The following is a 24,506-nucleotide window of genomic DNA, read 5'->3' on the forward strand; positions in this document are numbered from 1 at the left end:
TAGGGGTCTAGGCTGAGAGAGAAGGAGAAGGAAACCGCAAAGGGCATTGACTGCTAATGGGTACAGTTACTTCTTGGGGTAATGTAAATGTTCTAAAACTAAATTTGGTGATGGTTCCTCAACCTGTGAACAGATCAAAAAAACCCACATTCAATTGTATGCTTTAAATGGGTAAATTTTATGGTGTGTGAATTATAGCTCAAAAAGCTCTACAATAATAAAACAATGACTGCAGGACATCAAGATGAACTTTTCAAACAGAACTTGTGTGTTTATAACTGAATTTTAGAAAAAAAATGTAAAGTGAGCTTTACTGAAAGCAATATCAAAAACTGTTAAGAGTTGTCCTGGAGTGGTAGAATGATGGCTGTTTTTTCTAAACTGTCATTATTGGTCTATATTTTGTAAACTAATTATTAGCCTATAATCCTAAAAACTACAAAAATTTAAATACATACCCAGTAAGGTTGGGACAGCATTTCATCTCCAGGAGACCTGTCTGATCTAACGCACAGGCATAGATATCAATAACATGACCAGTCGTAGCAGCTCGATTAGCCAATGCTTCAAAATGCTACAAAAGATTTTTTAAATCAAATCAAATCAATGTATAAACTCAACCATCCTATAAATCATTTTTCCCATAAAGAGATCAAAATGGCCTAAAAAAATACTAAAACTATAACCCATAATAATTTAAGTGTGATATGTTCTAATTTTCTATAATAGAAAACTCCTCATAAAGTGATACAATAACTTCTAGAAGTCTAACACTTTCACATTTTTAAGGCATTCTAATAAACTCCTAAATTAAGCTAAACTTGGAGAAAAGGTATTAACAAATATCTTGCTCTTCATACATAAACATAGTAGAAGAGGAACACAGAACTCTTTTTCTTGGCTGAGTCCACACCCAGATAACAAAAACACCAAAATACAGAAAAACACTAACAAAAGCTGTAAGATAAACAAATACAAAACATTTTTTGAAGCTCTAAGAAAACTTCCAACCTCAAAAGGGAAATCTGGTGGCAGGAAAAAAATCCAGTAATAGTGACAAAAATTATGTTATAAAAATATTATGACTACCAAAAAGAAGTGTTAATATAGTACAACTAAACTAAAATTGTAAACTCCAGAGAATTTTTTTTTTAAAAAAGGAACACTAACAGCAGAACCAATTCAAGGGAGTCAATAGTCAAAAGTGAAAATGTACTAGCACAAACTCAAATAAAATTAAAGTTACATGAACAGAAAACAACTCATAAGTCAATGATGGACTATTCACCCTATGAACAAAATACATATCTAGAGGAAGCCTCTTACAAATGAAAAACTGGAAAATTCAAGAAATTTTTCCTGAAGCAGGAAAGATATTCTTTAACATGAATATCAAAAAAGGCACAGAGTTTCTCTCAGGAGTAATCTTTAAAGAGACACTTACTGGGGAAAAAAAAAAATACAACCACAAAAAAAAAAAAAAAAAAGAGCTACCTACTGGTGCTATTAAGTCTTTAAATATTTACAACCAGAAAAATTGTAACTTAAACTATCAAAAAAAAAGAGACTATTTCTCCAATTCTGAACAGTAGTTACAGCATCAGACTTCACAATATCAGATTTCTTATTATGAAGTACGTGTATTCTTCCTCTTCCATCAAATGAAATTTTTCTATTAAAACAAAAAACTTAACCAAATTACCTTTGTTCCCTTTTTAACATATTTGGCATTGTCTTTTTCAATGTCATGCCATGATCTTATAGGTGTCTTCAATTCATCTCCAACCACCATTCCAGGCCCCTGAGTGGCTGGACCGCCAATGAACATCATGATACGAGCACCAGTGTTGGGAAAAGTACACTATCAGAAAAAAGTAACTTGTCAAAAGAGTTTAAAGGAAGATACAAGGATATATATTTCTAAAAGTGAATTCTGATATATTCTTTCTAGAAAACAAGAAAGTATAAATTATCCAAGAATAATCAAATGTTTAAAATGAAATTTAAACACATGGTATTTGTTTGAATACCTTTCTTTTGAAATCTTGTCTTAAATGATAGTGCCTTCCTAGCTTTAAAATAATTCATATGGGGTGCCTGGGTGGCTCAATTGGTTAAGCATCTGACTTCGACTCAGGTCATGATGTACAGTTCATGGGTTTGAACCCTATGTCAGGCTCTGTACTGACAGCTCAGAGCCTGGAGCCTGCTTCGGGTTCTGTGTCTCCCTTCCTCTGCCCCTCCCATGCTCATGCTCTGTCTCTCAAAAATGAATAAATGTTAAAAAAAATTTTGTTTTAAATAATCTATAAGCCTGATCCCTATAAATAAGGATGCTGCTCCTGCTTAACCAGTCCTAGACTGGGAGGAGTAGAGAAGGAGTAAGAAAAGGGACATCTTCCTGTTTTGCTGCTGTAGTTCTATTTTTCTTTTTTATGTTTAAAACATACGCATGGCTTATCTTTCTAGTTTAAGATGATGGACTGAGTATTCCAATCTACCTTTCCTTCTTCCAAAGTGAAATGAGAAAAATGGTAGAATTTTTAAAATAAATAACTACATAAATGAAAAATAAGAGTGCTATCAGTAGACTAGAAATTTTGAGGACTCAAAATAGACAGGACTGCAAAAGCTGTATCATTTACATTCTTTTCTGAAGCTATAATGTAACTTGAAAAATGTGCTCTGTATTTTTGTCCAACAACTGCTTAGGGTTATTGCAAAGTATTTCTAATATAATTATATAAATACCATTAACTGTGGAACAAAGTAATTATACACAGAAAGAAAGAGATGTAAACTCCATAATGATATTAATAAATAAATATAGAAACTGAAAGTTTTATGCAGAATGGGATATTTGCTTGGTTTCAGTGACTTTCATTTTCTAATGTTTACTGATTACAAAAGGAGGGGAAATAAGAGTAATTTTACAGTGGAAAAACGTGGCAGACACAATCTTAGTAAGTGATCATGGTGATTATATCACCTTGAATGGGGCAAATGAAAATCATGTGCCACCTGACAGGGTGTAATGAGAACACAGCATTATTTCTATGATAGTCCTGCTGCTATAAGACCTGAATCTAATTGTGAGGACATATCAAAACAAAAGTAATTTGAGAGTCTATAAAATAACTGGCCTGAATCTTCCAAAGCATCAAAGTCATGAAAGTCAAAGAAAAGTTGAGGGACTGTTCCACACTGTAGGAGACTAAATAGACATACCACTAAATACATGTCTCTGAATGTATTTTTAGTAAAATAAATTTTTAATAAGATTCTTTTTAGTAAAAGAAATTATTGAAATAATCTATAAAACTTGAATGAGATCTGAAAGCTAGGTGATAGTAATGTATCAGTGTTAATATTATGATTTTAATAATTATATTGTAGTTATATACAAAAATATCCTGATTCATAGGAAACAACTAAAGTATTCAAGTGGTTAGGAACATCATGTCAGCAACTTAAATAGTTCAGAGGGAAAAATGTTCTTTACAACTTTTCTGTAAATTTGATAGCATCTCATTTTTTAAAAAGCTTTTTTTTAAAAGTCTCCTTTCCAATTATAAAGCTAAGGTATGTGTAGTGTAAAATTTTCAAATTCTACTGAAAAGCAAAATTCCCCTTATTCTACCACTGTTAACATTTGGATGAACAAACACCCTTCCAGATGCATCTCTATACACAAAAAATATATACCACAGATCAAATTTTAAGTATTTGCTGTCTTAATGACCTAATTTTTTCACTCAACATTGCCTTGTAGATATCACTGATACACAAACATACACGTTTACATTCCAAAACAAAGCTACTGTCACTACCTCAAGTAGTCCTACAGCTATGGAAAGTGCCACCCCAGAGGAACGCAAAGGTCTCTTCCCCTGTGGTACAGGCCAAGGGTCTCGCTGCAGTTCTCCCAGAAGATCTGTGAGATTCATGTCTATTTTCTGTACTGGCTGCAAGAATCTGCAAAACAAAATTAAATCAAAAGTCATTTATAAATGTTTATGGGTAAGACTGTAAGAAACAAACTGTATCCTTTTTTAGAAATAGAAAAAAGTAATTTGAATACATGGTAGACCCATGGTTCTCTAACTTTTGTGTGCATAAGAATTGGTGGGAGGACTCATTTTAACAGATTCCAGGGTCTTGTTTCTGCAGGTCTGAGGTAGGCCCCAAGAATGTGCATCTCAAACAAGTTCCCAGGTGATGGCTATCTACTGGTCCACAACCAAAGTTTTAGTACAACCACTGTAAGTGAAATACTCACACCAAGTATTGTATCAGGACTACGTCTTTCATTTACCAGTTAGTCAGCCTTAGGGCTACTGAAATAATTATGAGAAGATATGTCAACCCAATTTTAGTAATACTACTTCTGATTAGTAAGTTTGGGGAGGGGGAAACTACCTCTAAGGCTAAATGAACAGTTTTTTAGGCCCTACTTTTGTTTGGCTGCCTTCAACTAGTTTATGAACTTAAAAACAGGAGATCAGGAATATATCAAAACTAAAAAAGTCCTTAACACTGTAATAATAAGAAACCAACCATTTCAGTGGCATGATTCTGCCTCAACTTTTTAGAAGATGTACTAATGCTGTGTATTTATATTCCTAAAAATATAACAATATAGTATTACTGAATGTCTACGTTCCAGTTAAGGGTACAGGATGCTTAAAAGAGCTGCACAAATTGTAAAATTCTCTTTGCCATATTTAATAATTACCTATTGGAAGGAGGTGGCTGTTGTACCTGAGGACCACGTGTAGCTTGAGTCATGGGTACTTTAGAGAGTCCCAGCATTTCCTGTAAAGAGATTATTTTTGTGATATCCATTTAAGTACTCCTACAAAGATGTATCAACTACTTACCATATGCAAAATGCTGTGCTAGGTATTAGGAACACAAAAATAAAGAACATAAAGTCTCTTTCCTTAGAATGCAAAAGGTCTAGTTAGGGAGACCCTCAGGTAAACAATAACAATGCAAGGAAATAACAAGCATAAGAGAACAAAGTATAAGGTGCTATATGAGCAAACAGGGATACTAGCTCAGAAAGAGTTTATTTCTAATTAAGAGTCAAAAAGTTACTATGTAACATCAATGTCTGTACTTCTTTTAAGTTTTATCTTATTTATTTAGAGCGAGAGAGCACACACGAGTGCCAACAGGGGAGGGGCAGAGAGAGAGGGAGAAAGAATCCCAAGCAGCCTCCGTGCTGTCAGCAAAGAGCCCGACACGGGGCTCATCTCATGGGGCTCAGTCTCATGAATGTAAGATCATGACCTGAACTAAAATCAAGAGCCGGAGGCTTAACGGACTAAGCCACCCAGGCGCCCCACATGAACGTCTATATTTCTTAACTTGTATTCATCCATCCCTTTGAGCAACTATATTTCAAGTACCTGCTATGTGCCAGGCATCTAATGGTAAAAAAAATATATATAGCCCCTGACCTTATGAAATTAAGATCTGGTGAAACAGACAGCAGTTAATAAAATCATTAGCTAAAAAAGTATAAAATTACAATTGTATTAAATGTTATAAAGGAGAGGTACATGGAATCGTATAAAAGGGGTTATAAGATATACATATGTATGTCTATACTTAATTTTCTGACTTAATTCCTAACCAGTTTTGTTTTGATTTTTAAGGGTACAAAATTCCTCTCTAGACACATGAAAATAATGTTATTTTACTGAAGTTTTCTTGAATCTTGGTCACGAAGTAACAGAGTAAAAGTATACAACAGAAAATCAGAAAATCTAAAGATTTGCAAAGAAAAAATTATTGAACTAATCCTATATTTCCTACACTCCTAGCAGGAAGAGCAACTTTTTTCCTAAGAACTTACTACGTGTTAGACTCTGTGCTAAACTCTTCACATATACTATTTCTTCACAGAATAATAATGAAGAATATTTTTTAATCCCTGCTTTATAAATGAAAACTGACACTCAGAAAGGTTTTTAACCTGCTAAAGGTTACATAACTAGTAAGTTGCACAGCAAGATATTAAGCCAGGGTTTGCCACAAAGCCCTGTAAGAGTTAACACTATACTGACTGTTCTTACATTATTTCCCTTAGCATGAATAGTAACCTGGTAAAGTAAGAATTATTTACCCTTTTCCACAGAGGATAAGAAAACAAGCAGAGATCAACCCAATATTACACAACTAGAAGAGTTTCAGATTTGAATTCAGGACTATTTGGGGAGCAAAGACCAGGCTCTTTTCAACCAAATAGATAGAGAAGGAAAACAAAAACATTTCATCACAGCACAGCCCAACAATAGTTAATGCTCAGCTATGGGGACCATGGGAACTTTCTGAAGATGATGGAACTGCACTAGGGTTGAAACTAATGGCTGTAGAGTTGTGTTTTTCAGCTTGAATCTCACCTGTGATTTAGTTTTGTTTAATGTCCTTTCATGACTTGATTTCTCTCATATGCCAATGTATTTGTAGGTTTCCTAGATTTTATTTTTAGGGAGTGGGATGATAATATCTTTTTTGATTAAGCTGTTTCAGCTATGGTGCTATTCAGTAGGTATCTTCAGTGTCAGGTTCCATAGCTGAATGCCACTGTTATTATAATAATTACTTGTAATCACATTGTAAGCTTGAATTTGGGCTTATACCTGCATCTTTAGTATTTTGTACATTCAGTTATTTAGACTTTGGGAGACCTCCTAATCAACTTTGTAGGTTAAATAGACTTCATCAACTACAGTCTATTTTGAGTTTATAGTTTAATTCAGAATTGTATTAAATTGACATTTTGCATTTGACTTCATTTTACATTAGTTTGAAGTAAATTATTTCATTTTTGGATTCTGGAATTTTGAACATTTACTGTAATTGTTAATATAACTGCCGTGAAATATTTGAATAAAGATGGCAAAAAAAAAATAAAATAAAATAAAAACATTTCAATGGAGGAAAAAATTTAGTCTGTAGGCATTTATTGCCTGCAACAAAAAAGCAGGTATCTTATGTGTTTCATATGCAATAACATAACTCAAGTAAAATGTACTCTACAATCAGAAGTAACACTACAGAACTTTAAATAAGTTTGCAGCTTCAAAATAACAATAGCAAACAGTTACAGGCACAATCCATTCAATTTTCATGACCACTGTATAAGGTAGACACTATTATTAACTCTTCAACAGATGAAAAAAACTAAGGCACAGAAAGATTAAACTTGCCCACTTTCTGTCCTGTCTCATGGAAACTGATGAGCCTCCTCTCCAAGGTACTCTGCTTCCTCTCTTCCTGAAGGCATCCCTATCATGTCCTCTGAAAGCTCAGCTCACTCTTGCTTTCAATTCACCCTCTTTAGTCTCTCTTCCCCTTCTATGTATAAACACATTCAAGTTCCCTTCCTAACCTAAACCTGTTAAGTCGGTTCTCTCAAATTCCCACACTATTGTCTTCCTTACCTTCAACAAATCTCTGGAAAGAGCGCAAACTCTAATTTTCTTCACCTCCTCAAACCTTATTCGTGATCTTATTCACTGTTCATCATCCTCCCCAACCAAACTTGCAAATTCCTCCACTACTTTCTATCTCAGTTAACTGCAGCACTACTACCCCAGTCTGCTAAGCTTCAAATTAGAATCATTTAATATTGTTCTCAAAATCTTCTTTTCCTTTTCATTTGGGATACCTGGATGCTCCAAAGTCTGACTTCCTAGCTGTCTACTTTATGCAAGACTTACCTACCATCTTCCAGGGTAACTGTTCTTATCAAGATTGTATCAGAATCATTTATAAAGTTTTTCAAATGCCTTACATGAACAATCCTACCCTCTCAACAGCCTCCCAAAACAAGCACACATCCACTTACTTTCTCATGGTCTAGCAAAATCTCTGGGCAAAAAATATATATATATATTATTGAAAAATATCCCTAGATGATCCTAGTAAGTCACACATAACCTCTCTGCCTTGGAAGATAAAGCTTCAATTTGCTCCAAAAATAAAAATGTTGTCCTAGTGTATGAAAAAATATGTACTCTTGGTTCATACATACATACAACTCTCAAGACTTAAAATACCTCCCCCTGCCAAACATAGTAAGAGTGTGCAGTCCTAAATGAGATGTCAAAAAACAAAAGCTAATATTCTGTGGTTACTTTCCCTCAGTCTTCAGCATGACTCTCCCATTAGCCCTTCAAATCTCTAGCAAAACACCTTCAGTCTCACCATTAAAAGTGAGGGGTCTTTGGGGCACTTGGGTGGCTCTGTTGGTTAAGCGTCTGACTTTGGCTCAGGTCACGATCTCACGGCTCATGAGTTCGAGCCCCACGATGGGCTTTGTGCTGCCAGCTCAGAGTCTGGAGCCTGCTTTGGATTCTGTGTCTCCCTCTCTCTCTGCCCCTCCCCTGCTCACATGTGTGCACAAACTGTCTCTCTCAAAAATAAATAAACTTAAAAAAAAACTAAAAAAAGAAAAAGTGAAGGGTCTTCCATCTGTATAACAACAATTCAAGGGCAAATGAAAGAAAACTGATGTCAATATTAAATAAAACCTTTGTCATAATACAATTATATTAGTCATTCACAGTAAAAATATTTTCTAGAAACTTAAATCCAGAAGGCATTTATAGACATTTATGGAGTGATGCCCACAGATAAGGCTGAAACTACCATTCTTGTTGTTTACCTGCAGTTGTTTGGCAGACAGATCTTTTGTTCCTCTGAACACGTAGCTTTTTGAAATGCCCTCACATCCAAGTTCATGAACCTGTACCATTCTCCCAAAAGTAATCAGTCCAACCAAAGCTGTAGGTGGTAAAAGACTCAATGACATCTGCATAGATTCTTTCAGGGCTTGTAAATCTTCATCTTCCATGCAAGTATCAACCACATAGAGGAATATCAAAGGCATCTGAGGACCACGCTTTTAAAAAATGTTGTAATAATTAGGAAATAATGTATTAACAGTCAGCACAATATACAAGGATAATTAGTAGAGGACTAAATAATTTACAACACATTCATACAATGAAATCTTAATAAAATCATTTCAGAAATGAGAGAAGTTATCTATGCATGGAGAGATATATGAGACATATCAAAGGAAAAATTAAGTTTAAAAACATTATTTATAATTACATAAAGGAGACTTTCATCTTTGATCTGTTTAACTGCATAAGGCTTCATTTCTTATAACAAGTATTTATTTCTCCTAAAATAAGGAAACAGTAGTTATAAAGCTTAAAAACAAAACAATAAAGATCTCAACCTGAATTAGACCATAAGAGAACTGGGAACTAGCTAGGCTGCTACTTCCTGGCACATGTGAACCATACTCTGCTTTCTCTACTAGAATCACAGAGGATATCGTTACTTTACAACTTAAATATGTAAACAACTACGTAAAGCTGTTCAGAAAGGGAAGAAAAATGATTTTCTTAACAAGGACCAATGCAAAAGTAACTTTAACAGTTAGACTTGGGGATACATCATCAGGTTCTAGCATCGTAGTAACTTAACTATTTGTGAACTGACCTTCCAACCACACAGCAACATTGAGAGTGTACTGTTTATTGATCTACTCAGTACAGTAAATCACACCACACCACCCAATATCCTAGCCACCCGTTAAATAACTACAACAGGGAAATTACCTTGTTCAAATTGAATAGGACAGTTCTTATCTCTGAAATGCTCCATCAATTCAATGTGGGAATCAGGAACAATGCCCTTTAAGTCATCTCAATTTAACAATTCTATTGGTATAAAGTAAATCGCTGAATATTTAAGACTTTCTTAAGGATTTATGTTCTTACCAGAACTACATATTCAATGCTAGAAAACTGAGGTAAGAGCTCCGCAGGTTGATTCAATTCAGATATACCAGCGTAAGTAGGTGGAAACTACAGAGAGAAAACAATGAACATTTTGAATGAATTATTTGCCAGAATGAAATTTTAAACTGCAAATAATTTTCTGATCACTTAACTACTAAAAACTATTTTTCATCATATGAAAAATTATTTCATCTTTGTTTAAAATATGCATTTTTCTACATATTAAGACCAGTACTACAGCATTAACATCTGCATTGGGGGTTTTCTTACCTGATTCCTTTGATAACAAAAGTTGCAAGCCCAGAGTTTTGCTCGGTAATCCACTTGACTGTTTTAAGAAAAGATACAATAGAGCTCATGTTTCAGTTCCATCGTACAATGATCCTAATTTTAATAAAATTAACTTCTTTCTAAAAGAACTCATATTTTTAACTGTATATACAAATGTTCAGTTAAATGAACATATTATTACTTTTAATATATAGCAAATATCAGTAAAAATAATTTTTTTAAATGATTCAGTGATTTCTACACTCAGATCTAGAAAACATTCATTTAATTCAAAAATGTATTTATTCAATGCTTAATATGTACCAGCCATTATCCTAGGTGCTGGTGATACAGCAGTAAACAAGAGATCAAAGGTCCCTGCTATCATGGAGCTTATTCTGGAACAGAAAGACATACAAAAAGAAAGTAGATGTATAAATACAAATGATACTTTCAGACAGTGACAATAAGAGACTAAAGATAACAAAGCAGGATGCGAAAGTGTGTTTGGGAGGACTACATTATTTATTTTTTAAAGTTTATTTATTTATTTTGAAAGAGAGAAAAGGGAGGGGCAGAGAGAGAGGGAGAGAGAGAATCCCAAGCAGGCTCTGTACTGTCAGCGTAGAGCCCAATGGGGTGGGGTGGGGATCAAACCTAGGAACCATGAGATCATGACCTGAGATGAAATCAAGAGTCAGACACTTGACAGACTGAGACACCACGGCCCCCTGGGATGGCTATTTTAAAAGAAGACCTTCTGAAATAAACAATTGAAATTTGATCTAAATAAAAAGGAACAGATCACAGGAAAATCTAGGGGCAGAGTAATCCAGCAGAATATACAGTTATTATACAAATTCCAAGATAGGCATAAATTTGGTATGTTCACGGATCAGAAAGAGGGTAAGGTATAAGGTAGATAACAATAAGGGAAATGGATGATATAACACATAGGGTTTTGTAAGTCTTAACTAGCAGTTTGGGTTTCTCATTCCAAGTATAATAAGACAAAACTGAAGGATTTTAATAATCTGATATCCATTTGTAACATTCTAGCGTCTGGATAGAGAATAAACTACTGAAAGACAAGAATGGAAACAAGGAGGCCAGTTAGGTGGGTAATGAAATTGTCCAGTAAAAAGATGGTGTATCTTAAAGTAGAGCGTACTAGCAGCAAGTGAATACAGGAGACAGAATCAGTAATGTTCTGGAGGCAGAATCAATCTGAGTTGCTAACGGATTGGGTGGGGAGACAGAATGGAAAGAGGAATAAAGGAAGATTCTAGATATTCTGGTTTATGCTATAAGAAATTGTAACATTTTCAATTCAAACACCATACCAATCAATTATGACTTTTCTAATGACACGAGATGGGTCTAATGACACACAGCATCTAGATATACTAGTGATTGGATCTAACAGTTCATATAGTGACAATTTTACATTTGGTCTGTAATCAACTCACTACAACTAGAATATCCTTCAATTTTACAGCTCTTTGGATTTGACTATCCTAATTTGAAAAAATAACTATAAATAAAAAAGACATTTTTATATAAATGAACAAGAAACTACATTTTTAAATCATATTGCCACAGGGGCGCCTGGGTGGCTCAGTCAGTTGAGCGCCCGACTTTGCTCAGGTCATGATCTCGCGGTCCATGAGTTCGAGCTCCACATCGGGCTCTGTGCTGACAGCTCAGAGCCTGGAGCCTGCTTCAGAATCTGTGCCTCCCTCTCTCTGCCCCTCCCCCACTCATGCTCTGTCTCTCTCTCTGTCAAAAACAAACTTTAAAAAATACTAATAATATTAAAAATAAATCATACTGCCACATTAATTGTTTCAATATATTTTAATTACCATAAAGGATTCAAAACTGCACGGCAAGTGGTCCTGCTACACAGAACAGGTTCATACTGAATAGGTGGTAAATCAGGTCTCTCCTTCAGTGGTGTAAATAAGGCTGCTACGGGAACAACCATTCTTGTAGCTTCTAGTCGACTTGATGGCCAAACATTCCAGCTAAATCGGACTCCATCTCGCTCTTCATTTTGTTGGATGAATTCCAAATAGGTTGTCATTGTAGAGCCTGATTCTTATTTCTGTGACAAAATTTAAGATGTTTAAAAATCCTCGTAAGGAAATCTAAAATAAATGTTTTTCCCATGTTCAGCGATATTAATCCACGAGAAATCAAAATGAAATAAAAGTATTCATCTCAGAAAAAAATTAGCAAGCAACAATAACCTCACTTATAACAAAAATAAATAAATCACCCTCCAGAACCCAATGCTCATTAAGCCCAGCAAGAGGTATTTTATCCTTATTTATTCATTTTTGAAAAAGCTAGAGCAAAAAAAATAATAATAATGAAATATGTGTCCTATTTATTTAAGTGTGTATAAGAAACAAAGATAAAAATGGGGGAAAATTTAGATCCTATGTTTTCCATATCAGCCTTGTAAGTTATATTATTCTAATGAACAGATTACTGAAACCATTAAATTCTAAAGTTCATATGGTTTTGTATGTAGAAAATGACAAGTTTCTACTAAACTTGCTAGAAGTGAATGCTTAACAGTGCATAACAAAAAGATTTTTCTAAAACTAGGTACTTCTGTTTTAGACAGGTAATCTTTTCATTGTGCAAATATAGGGTATTTGTGGCACAATAAATAAAATGCTTAATAAGTGGTGTTCCCTATGATTTATATGCCATTTAACTTCTTTTGCAGAAAATTAAGCCAGAATATTTTTTTAAATGTTTATTTTTAACAGAGAGAGCACATGAGTGGAGGAGGTGCAGAGAGACAAGGGGACAGAGATCTGAATCGGGCTCCATGCTAACAGCAGAGAGGGCAATGTGGGGCTCGAACTCATGAACCATGAGATCATGACCTGAACCGATCAGACACCCAACCAACTTGAGCCACCCAGGTGCCCCTCACCCAGAATATTTTTAATATTCCAATTTAGGAGGGCATTTTTTTTTTATTATTTTGGAAAGTGGGAGAGCATTTTAAACTCTAATTTGAGATATACAATTTCAATATAATCATTTACATTTATTAGCAGGGTTAAGAGGATGCCACTCTGGTTCGGGCCCAGTATCAAGAGACATCTCCATCTTGTTACTCGCTTACTGCCTGTCTAGAATGCCAGCTTTCCTATCTAGGCAACAGTTCTATCTCACAATCTCAAACTTCGGCAGTGATCAGTGATGGAAGGAAATTGCAAAATACACAGTTCTGAGAGGACAGAGTTTCAAGTGTTAGGTGGCTGGCCAAAAGATTTGTAGGAGAGATGAAGGACATCAAGAACTGAAGAATTATGAAGGTAGGATGCCAAAAAGGCCAACATGGAGGGTGAAGTTGCAAAGAACAACAGTAGGATGAGGAACTGATTCTAAAATGTAACTGAGAGAAGAAAAGGTATTTGAAAAAAACATACTGAATACAATAATTTTAATTTTAGAAAATTTTTCAAAGATTTGATAATAAAAATTCCAAAAAGTGAAGCTCAACAAATATGACTACCTTAGCAGCTAAGAATTTTCTTTTCTTTGAAAGAAATAAGAATGTTATATATTAAACATACCTCAGTTTAAAAAAAAAAGAAAAATTAAACACTATTTCCTATCAGAATCTCAGACACAACTAGAGAATTTTACACTAATCAAAAGCAGACACAGAGTTTTCAAAGGCTGATAAGGATAAACAGGAATCCTAAGGTAACTAAATTTGTTTAGAAAAGATTATCTTTAAACTAAATATAGAAGGCAGTTTGGAGAGAGAGACTATGAGTTTTCAAGAAAATGTGGGTATTGAAAAATAATGATAAAACAAAGATCTGGGATAGTCAGAGGTGTGTTACATGCCAATCTCAGTTTTGTTTATTTTTTAATTTTTCTCACATTCATTTATTTATTTTGAAAGAGACAACATGAGAGTACAAGCAGGGAGGGGGTAAGGGGGCACAGAGAAACACAGAGAGAGAGAGAGAGAGAGAGAGAGAGAGAATCCTAAGCAGGCTCCAAGTTATCAGTGCGGAGCCCCACATGGGGCTCAATCTCACAAACCGTGATATCATGACCTGAGCTGAAATCAAGAGCCGGGTGCTTAACCAACTCCGCCACCCAGGCGCCCCCCCCTCCCAACCTCAGTTTTAAAGGAGAAACAGGGGCACCTGAGTGGCTCAGTCATTTAAGCATCCAACTTGGGCATAGGTCATGATCTCATGGTTCCGGGAGTTTGAGCTCTGTGCCGAGCTCTGTACTGACAGCTCAGAGCCTGGAGCCTGCTTCATAGTCTGCAGATTAGCAATAGCTTCTGTGTTACAGATGTGAATATAAATTCCGGGACTATTCAATCCTTCCCATAATTTCTACAGAATGTTAAGCAAATGAAGTTTTCTGTTTATTACCTAATTGCATGTATAATCTATGTCATCTAAAATGCATCACCAAAAAGCATTAAAATACCAGACCAATCAGGGTTTTTTATCTGAACCACAAAAACACAAAAAAATGTTTTGACTATTTTCTCAATTCTCCAAAACTGGTACATAACTAGTAGTTAGCTATGTGGCATACATTTTCTCAATAATGTTGAAGTGAGCCTGTAACCTGGAAAATAATTGACAGTATTTATTAACAATGAAAAAATTTGAGTTTTCAAGCAAATACCAACATTTTTGAAAACCTTGGGTCCACTACCATGAGCTTCACAGCTTGCTAATATGTAAAGATTTTTCTGAGATCAGTGATGTTATTATCGTGATTTTTCTATTATATAATGAACCATGTCCACATTTAGAAAATATACCTTACTCAGTGAAGCAAAATCTCCCAAATGATCAATTCATGATGTTACAAAATCATGCACAGGTAAAGTTCCATGCATGAGTAAAGACCCATTCAAAGTGCAGAACAGACCAATGAATTTTAATGCAATAGAGTGCAAAAAGTTCATTTCTAAGATTTCAAATTTCACACTGCTATTAACCCTTGATTTATGAGTTAAAACCATCAAGTTGTAGTGCAGTATCTCTCTCTTTTTTTTTTTAAAGTGGCTCTGCACTGGGTGTGGAGCTTGAACTCCAAACCCCAGCGTGGGGCTTGAACTCATCCTCTTGTAGGGCTGGGATCAAGACCTGAGCTGAGATCAAGAGTCGGACGCTTAACCCACCTAGGTGCCCCTGCAGTGTAGTATTAAAGAAGAATATGCAGAATTATCTGAAAAAGCTATTAAAATACCCCTTTTTCCAACTACATATCTATGTGAAGCCAGATTTCTTTCATACAATTCAAGTATAATAACATATCACAATAGACTGACCGCAAAAATAGATATGAAAATCCACCTGTCTTCTATTAAGGCAGGTGTGTGGTTTTTCTTTTTTGTTTTTTTTTTAGAACCTCAGTAATGTTTAAGAGTCTAAAGTGGTCCTAAGGACCACCATCTTAGGACAATAGGGCTTACTTAATTCGATCAAGGAACCCAGTAGAGAAAGACTCTATGAGACTTAGCATAAAGACATTTACACACAATAACCAGATTGTAACTCCACATCCAGACTTTTTATTATGACACACTAAATACCACCTGTGTGATATTTTGTGCACAATTAACTTCCTTTTCCTCACTTTTTCCTTTCAATCTCTCTGCTCTAAGATCATATATGCTCACTAAATAACATCTGTTTTATTTTGTACATTCTCACTTTCCAGTATTATTTTTTAAAAAGTCCCACCTGTTTCTTCTGAACTGGTCCAATGACATGGCCATGCACAACACCTCCTTGACTTCCCTCACCTTTCCATGGTAGGCATTGTGCCTTTTCAAAATCACTAATTCTAGATTTTCTAGGTAGTGTTTTTTCTAGTGTTAATTTCTAGATAGCTTTCTAGTAGAACATCTGCCAGGCTGGAGCCCATATCCAACAATGGCATATCTGAAATAAATTCTTTTTACAAACTAGCTTTTTATAAAATATCATTATTTGATCAGCACTCTCTCCCCTAAAATTATGTTAAAGCCCAATAAAAATGATTCAGACACTATATTAGGATGGAGATTTAATATAGTAGTCATATTTTTTTAAGTGGTACAAATACAAAAGACCATTCTAAAGAAATGTGTCATTTCCCAGCACAACTTATTGTGAGTGGGAGTTACTTTGGTTAATTAATTTCTCCTGGTATAACTAAAAGCAAAGAAGCAAAACATTTAATGCCTCTTTAACCTAGCATATCAAATACATGCCCACAGTATTTTTAAAAGCTTCACTTATTCAATAAATAATTGGAAATTTTCAATATTAGAGCACTTTTATAGACTCTAAATGAAAAATATCCTCAAATGCAAGTAAAATTTGAGTTTCTTCCAATCAGATGTATTTAACAAGTGTGCCTCTCTACTTTTCAATTGTAAAAACCTCAATAAAGTGTTTTCAATTGCTTTCCATAGCTGTATGATCTTGGACAAGAGCTTAACCTGTATGATCCTCAATTTCTCATGAAAAAGATAAGGGGCTTAGGCTAGAAACTACAAGGCCCCTTGTAACTCTAAAATTGTATGAGTCAAATAAAAATGATCAAACTTCCAAAACGATGTTAATTAGGCTAGTGAAAAGGAGAAGGGAGACTTAACATTTATATTTAAATCTAAAACTTTTTTTAACCAAGTTAGTTTGTCTAGGTATACATGGCTTTGCAGGGCGGAGGTCGAAGAAATTCATGTGAATTCAACATACCCCAGAGGTTACATGTAGATTGACCATGCTTTTCCCTTCCCACCAAAACGGGAAGAAAACACTAGCACAACAGAAAAGACTGATCGGATCTGAAAACTGAACTCCACTTGTAATTGAGGCCTAAGGCGTTAGCTTTACCTGGCAATTAATTCTCCTTATCCCCTTTGACTCCCAAGACCGAACTACCGGTGACGAAGTCACCTGGGTTCAAAGTCTAGGGCACTTCAGATCCAGCAAGGTAAGAACCAAGAAGCCCAAGGGTCCAGAACCGGTGATAGGCTGGAGTAAGGAAGGCAGATCGCCCGGGAGGCGGGAGTGGGCGCTGGGCGAGATAATGAACTACCTTTTTTTCACCCGACTTCTATCTTTCGCACCTTATCCAAGGGAGCTTGGTGAGGGGACCGGGCCCCCAGGCCCCGGAAAAACGAAGCAGAGCGGTTGGTGACAGGGCGAAGGGGTCAGAATTCAAGGCTGCCCCCCAGAGCCCGCTCGCCACAGCAGGCGCGTCCAACCTGTTCCCGAGTATCATGAAGGCAGAGCGGGCACCATCCCGGAGACCCCGGCCCACCCGCCCGCCGGCCCACAGCCGCACAGCTGCCCCTCCCCCGCTTTCCGCTGAGAGCCCGCGGCCCCTCCAGGGAGCCGGGAGGAGGCGGCCCAGAAGTCAGTCCCTACCACCGTGCCCCCAGACAAGATCCGCGCCGGTTGCAACCTCCGCCCAGCAAAATCGGTCCTTTCCGACGAGCTGGAGCAGCCGTGGCACTCGATCAGGGCCGGCGCCGCCCCGCCCCCGGCCTCCGCGCAGAACACGACTGGGCCAACATGGCTGGTGCCGCCTCTGCCACGTCAAGGGCTGGCGGGGCGGGGCGGCCGCGCCGGGGAACTTAAGGGGAGAGTGCGGGACCGGGCAGAACCGAGCGGGTATAGGGCGCGAGGGGAGAGGAGGGAGGTGGGAGGGGCGGGGACGGAGCCGGGGCGGGGCTACCAGGGGAGGTAACTAATGGTGAGAGTGCGGGACCCGGGCGGAGCCGAGTGAAGGGTGGGGAAGGAGAAGAGACTGGAGGGAAGGGAGGCTACGGAGCCTGAGGGGCGGGGACAACCAAGACAAACCAGACTGGGAAACGCCAGAGGGCTAGGGACCCCAGCGGAACTGGAGCGCCTTAATCCTTTCCCAGGAACCGCGGCCGACCCCACTCCCTGAGGGCCGCAGGCCAGAGTAGCCCCTTCTGCGGCCACTCAGTCAACGTCCAGTAGGAGGACATCCTCACCTGTAGGGCCCTGGTTGATTCCTAGGACTACAAAACCGCATCTCCCCAAAAAAATACAAAGTGAGAAGTTCGTTTGTTCACTTAGTGCAACAAATATTTAACATCTACAATGTGCCAGGTACAGTAGCAATGCTAGTGATATTGATGTAGGCAAAACAGGCCAAAATCCGTGGCCTGTACATTGGATTTTTGTATTCCTAGACAGTCTACCTCTCGCCTCCTACACTACATCGGCCACCTCTCCTCCCCACTACTGCAATCTCTGGCTGATTCATCTTAATGCGTTTTCTGCTTCTCTTTCCCAAAGGAAGAGCTGAGCAAAATGGGAGAGACAGAAACGGGTTGGAAAGACATTAATTACAGCTTGGCGATCTCAAGCACCCCATCCCTAAGTGAGGTTCCTCATGGAATTAATTCCAGACATGACTACACCTAAAACCTTGCCAGGCTTAGCCCTCGAAGCATTTTAAGGAGTTGGAAAAAAGATCAAATCCTTGTTCTCCATTATAGTTGAGAAATAAGATGTGCACCAAACATGTATTTTCTGCCTATAAAGTGTATGCTAAGGTTGTTTTGTAAGGTAGAAGACGATGACTTTGTCTGTCAAATTTGAATAAAATTCTGAGGAGGAAATGGGAATCAAACAAAATTTAGGGGTGCCTGGGTGGCTCAGTCTGTTGAGCATCCGAGTTTGGCTCAGGTCATGCTCTCCTGGTCTGTGAGATGGAGCCCTGCGTAGGGCTCTGTGCTGACTGCTCAGAGCCTGGAGCCCGCTTTGGATTCTGTGTCTCCCTCTGTCTCTGCCCCTCTCCCACTCGTGCTCTGTCTCTCTCTCTCTGTCAAAAATAAACAAAAATAAAAAATTTAAAAAAAAAAACCCACAAAATTTAGCATAGGCCTGCAAATAAGGTGAGCTCAGGATGCTACCTCAATGAGGATTCTTGACTGAAAGCACAGCAAGTAAACAGCTGTGGACTATGGTATAAAAGTGGAATAAGGACATTCACAAAAAGAAACACGATCCAAGAACCAATAGACATAGAAGAGAGGATCCATGGGGATCTTGGAATTCAGTGAGGAATAAACCAAAATACAGTACCTTCGGTAATTTCATTCATTTCATTGTCCCCAGAAATGTGTCTTGCCACCATGCAGCTCAATGAAGACTAAAAAGTCATAATTCCCTTGTTCTTAGCTGAACAAAAGCCTCTGTTCCCTGTTACAATGAAACAGATGTTAGGATGGGTAATGAATTCATTTAGATCTGTCTTTATGTACTTTAAGATGAACTGGTTTGCATTTAACCATCAGATACAGCATCAAGATCTACTGGACCCAACTTTAGTTTTCTGGAATTTTCTTTTTTTTTTTTTTTGGAGTTCTATATGTAAGAATCCATACTTAATGACTTTTTAATCTTTCTTAGAGATCTTCCAAAGAACACAGAAAATAATTTTTTTAATTTATTTATTTGAGAGGGGAGTGAAGGGGGAGAGGCAGAGAGAGAGGGAGATAGAGTATCAATCCCAAGTAGGCTCCATGCTGTCAGCACAGAGCCCAACATGGGGCTCAAACCCACGAACCATGAGATCATTACCTGAGCCGAAAGCAAGAGTCAGACGCTTTTTTTAAAAAAAAATAGAATAAAACTTGCAATTGCTTTATGAGTCCATTGGACTCTTGTAAATCTAGGATACATTATGGGATCTTAGTGATCTTATTTTTCCTATATCTTGAAACATTCTGCTAATTCATCATGAAATGATTTACTCATAAATTATTCCAACTCTTCTTTTTTTAAATTTTTTTTTCAATGTTTATTTATTTTTGGGACAGAGAGAGACAGAGCATGAACGGGGGAGGGGCAGAGAGAGAGGGAGACACAGAATCGGAAACAGGCTCCAGGCTCTGAGCCATCAGCCCAGAGCCCGACGCGGGGCTCGAACTCACGGACCACGAGATCGTGACCTGGCTGAAGTCGGACGCTTAACCGACTGCGCCACCCAGGCGCCCCCCAACTCTTCTTTTAAAAAGACTAAAATAATAAGAAAACCAGAAAAATGATAGAATTACCCAAGATGATACAATAGTGGAGTAAGCTATCATTCTTGCATTTTCTCTTTGCAATGCCTAAAGTACTGCAGCATTTTTCAAGACCTTTGTACATGTTTTTAGTTTTCAACAAATATAGTTGAGAATTCAGAATTTGGAAGATGAATGCCAAGAGACAGAGAACAGCAATCTAGATCCTGATAATGACTGTGAAATCTTAGACTGTTAATCTTTGGATTACCATCTCCTAGATGAATTTCTCAAACTCAAGGATCATCGTGTTAACATTATTTCTAAGGTCAAAAAAATGTTATTTTCATCCAGTTATTCATTCAAAAGGATAACTTGATTACACAATATTTTGCAACAAAAATCTGGACCATCTCATTTTGCTAAGAACACATATTACAGTATTTCTTTCATCTTTTATGATGTTTATGTGGATAAATTTACTTAATATGATTCTTAAGTAGACAAATGCTAATGGCAGCTATGTATATACAAGATGATATCTAAGGAAATAGATAACCTAGAAATTAAAAATTCTTTAGGTTGATTACTTATAAAGCCAAAAATACAAAAGTCTTACAATTAGGGAGCAAAGATGGCTGTCCTTTCTTCAACAAAATTATGAGCCTTTTGAGGTCTCAAAAAATTCTTCAAGTCCTGTGTTTTGATGATACAAATGCATGAAGAACCAGAAGTAACAATTAGCTAGGATGTAGTAGTGATGCATCTGAAATCTGCAATCACTGTTTACAAGATAGGTATGTTCCAGATTCATGTATCACAGGCAATAAGCTGGTAGTTGCATTCAGAGGACATTGCCCGTTTTGGATATGTCTTCAAAACCAGGAAAATATGAAGTGGGTGATGGGCATTGAGGAGGGCACTTGTTGGGATGAGCACTGGATGTTGTATGGAAACCAGTTTGACAATAAATGAAAAAATAAAAATTTTAAAAACTTAAAAAAAGGAAAATATGGAATGAAAATTGGTATTTGCTATGCTTAGATACTTATTTAAATTTTCAATAAAGTTGTTTTCCATTATCCCTTTACTCTTTTTATAACAGCTTTACTGAATATCCCTTTAATTTGCATAAATTCATGGAATGATATAAAGATATAAAAATTAAAAAGAGTCAATTAGACCCAGCTTGTAAATGGTGAAGACTATTTTTCTTGGTATACTGAAAGTTAAGAGGTTTTGGGTTGAGGAAGAAGAGTGAGAAAAAGAGAGAGAGAGGAAAATTTCTTGAGCTCCTTAGAAAGGAGAGTCAGACTAGGAATTGGAGAAAGGGGAGACTCTCCTAAAACAACCTTCTCTGGCTTTCTAACTAAACTATAGACATTCCTGGACCAAGGCATTTGAGATTAATCTGTGAATCTGAAGGATATTTGTTAAACATTTACCAACATGCAACTGATTGCAATTGTTTGCTCTCATTACAGCACTTTGTCAGATCCTGACACAAAATGATTATTCCTTAAATATTCATGAATAAGCATGATAACCTAAACAATTATAAATTATTATCATCACTTTAATGTTTTGAGATTGACTATGAAAATATAAAACCTGACATAAGCCCCCCAAAAAAATTCCTTTTTATTTTCATTATTTAAAAACATTTTTTTTTTAATTCCAGTAGTAGTTAACATACAGTGTCATATTAGTTTCAGGTGCACAATATAATGATACAACAATTCTATACATCAGTCAGTGCTCATCACAGTAAGTGTACTCAATCCTCATCACCTATATTACCCATCCCCCCACCGACCACCCCTCTGTTAACCATAAATTTATTCTGTATAGTTAAGAGTTTGTCTTTTGGTTTCTTTTCTTCTTTGTTCATTTGTTTTGTTTCTCAAAATCATATGAATGAAATATGAGTGAAATCATATAAATGAAATATGAATAAAATGAGTGAAATCATATGGTATTTGTCTTTCTCTGGCTTATTTCACTTACCATTATGTAGTCTCTAGATCCATCTATTTTGTTGCAAATGGAAATATTTTATTCTTTTTTATGGCTGAGTCATATATACACACATACACTTATATATACACTTCTTTATTCATTCATCTATCAATGGACATTTAGGTCATTGCAAATAATGCTGCAATAAACAAAAGTCTTTGTTAAAAGCCAATACTCTAAGATCATTACTTCCTCAAACTGGCATTTTTCAAAATGCCAGAGAATATTACAAAGAGACAGGGAGGGGTGGCTGGGTGGCTCAGTCAATTGAGTATCTGACTCTCAATTTCAGCTTAGGTCATGATACCAGGGTCTTGGGATCAAGCCCCACATGCGACTCTGAGATGAGCATGGAGCCTGCATGGGATTCTCTCTCTCTCCCTTTGCCCCCTCCCCCCTCCCTCACCCCCAAATGCTCCCACGTGTGTGCTCTTTCTCTTTCTCTAAAATTAAAAAAATAAATAAATAATAAAGAGAGAGAGAGAGAGAGAGAGAGGTTCTATAGTCAAATAAAGTTGGGAAACACCAGTTAAATTATGAAAAACTTGGTCTTTTGACTTGTCAGGGATTTTAATATGCTAACATTTATTGTGAACCTTTAAGAGCATGATTTAAATACACTTCCCAAAGATATTTGATCTTGGAACTTTTTTTCCAGGGACTATCTGGGATCAAGTATTCTAAACACCCTATGACTTTGTTTTCAGTCATTAATTACCTTAAATACTAGTTAATGTGTAACAACCAGTATTTTTCTTCCTACTTCTGAACCCACAGATGTTTCTAAACTGAAGATTGTAGCCAGAACTTCAAAGATAGTCAAGTGAAGTAGATCATAAATTTCTTGGAATTTTACATGGTTACCACCAGATGGCGCTCTCACCTGTACTTTTTCTTTTTGGTTTAATCCATTTCCTAGTACAAATGAAGCACTTTGCGTTTTTTTTTTAACATGGATTCTCTTCCATTTGTTCAGATGGTGACACTACATGGCACTGGCCAACTCTTTTTGTAGTACTCACTAGAAAAACAATAATCAGATTGTTCTAACTTTGAATTTTCAGCATCAATAGGGTGTCAAGTCCATATATAGGATATTATGGGTCTGGTGCTCTAGTATGCACACACAATTACTACAATCACATTAGATATAGTAATACTAAATAAGGCTAATTAATAAATTACACAGGAGAGTTACGGAATTCTAAATTCAAACAGACCTTAATGATCATTTGGTCTAATCCCTGTACATGACAATGAATGTAAAGATAAGAGAGGTTAAATTGCACATCCAAGGTCAAGGTGCTGAGGCTCATTTAAAACCTACAACACTGTTTTCATTTTATGGCTGTCTTTTCACCTTGAAAGGCTGACAAGACTTGCCTTTAAACTTTCCAGCTCTTGTTCAAACAGCAAGTGCTTCTCTTCTACAGAGTGACCTATCAGCATTATACTCCAACATCACTTCATTCTGCCACTCTGACCAACTCCAGGATGATAGTATACTAAGAGTTTTATTTAATCAAGCTAAACAAAGGAAATACTTTCATCTACTCTTTTTTTTTTTTTTACATTTATTTATTTTTGAGAAACAGAGTGAGACAAAGCGTGAGTGGGGGAGGGGCAGAGAGAGAAGGAGACACAGAATCTGAAGCAGGCTCCAGGCTCTGAGCAAGCGGTCAACTAACTGAGCCACCCAGGCACGCTCTACTCTTTTTTTTTTTAATATAATTTATTGTCAAATTGGTTTCTATACAACATGCAGTGCTCATCCCAACAAGTCCCCTCCTCAATGTCCATCACCCACTTTCCCCTCTCCCCCACCTGGCATCAACCCTCAGTTTGTTCTCTGTATTCAAGAGTCTCTTGTGGTTTGCCTCCCTCCCTCTCTGTAACTTTTTTTCTCCCTTCCCTTCCCCCATGATCTTCTGTTAAGTTTCTCAAGATCCACATATGAATGAAAACATATGGTATCTGTCTTTCTCTGACTGACTTATTTCACTTAGCACAATACCCTCTAGTTCCACCCACATTGCTGCAAATGGCCAGATTTCATTCTTTCCCATTGCCAAGTAGTATTCCATCGTATATATAAACCACATCTTCTTTATTACTTTTATCTACTCTTAAACCATTTACAGTGACACAAAGAAACAAATAATGGATATCTTTTTAAATACACAGGGTTTCTATTTTATTTTATTATTTTTTAATGTCTTATTTATCTTTGAGAGAGAGAACGTGAGCAGAGGAGGAGCAGAGAGAAAGGGAGACGGAGAATCCTAAGCGGGCTCTGCACTGACAGCAGAGAGAGCCTGATGCAGGGCTTAAACTCACAA

General features: G+C 36.8%; 1 protein-coding gene across 5 annotated transcripts in view; it reads right to left on the reverse strand.

Moving 5' to 3' along the window:
* SEC23A (Sec23 homolog A, COPII coat complex component) overlaps nucleotides 1-19,355 on the reverse strand; it is a 66,645-nt gene extending 47,290 nt beyond the window's left edge. The window contains exons 1-9 of one of the 5 annotated variants that reach the window (XM_030318991.1): nucleotides 19,226-19,355; nucleotides 11,966-12,207; nucleotides 10,101-10,158; nucleotides 9,810-9,896; nucleotides 8,681-8,917; nucleotides 4,736-4,815; nucleotides 3,831-3,975; nucleotides 1,703-1,861; nucleotides 459-574 (exon numbers count right to left, since the gene is read on the reverse strand). In XM_030318991.1, coding sequence (XP_030174851.1) covers nucleotides 459-574; nucleotides 1,703-1,861; nucleotides 3,831-3,975; nucleotides 4,736-4,815; nucleotides 8,681-8,917; nucleotides 9,810-9,896; nucleotides 10,101-10,158; nucleotides 11,966-12,186 — 1,103 coding nt within the window. In that variant the 5' untranslated portion in view covers nucleotides 12,187-12,207; nucleotides 19,226-19,355. Of the gene's footprint in view, nucleotides 1-458; nucleotides 575-1,702; nucleotides 1,862-3,830; nucleotides 3,976-4,735; nucleotides 4,816-8,680; nucleotides 8,918-9,809; nucleotides 9,897-10,100; nucleotides 10,159-11,965; nucleotides 12,208-16,996; nucleotides 17,419-17,533; nucleotides 17,704-19,225 lie in introns of those variants that run through there. The other 4 variants (XM_030318989.2, XM_030318992.1, XM_030318990.1 and 1 more) reach the window with 4 other exon arrangements.
* Between the last annotated feature and the right edge of the window lie 5,151 nt (nucleotides 19,356-24,506).

This window comes from Lynx canadensis, chromosome B3, assembly GCF_007474595.2.
Source record: "Lynx canadensis isolate LIC74 chromosome B3, mLynCan4.pri.v2, whole genome shotgun sequence".
In the NCBI taxonomy this organism is placed as follows: Eukaryota; Metazoa; Chordata; class Mammalia; order Carnivora; family Felidae; genus Lynx; species Lynx canadensis.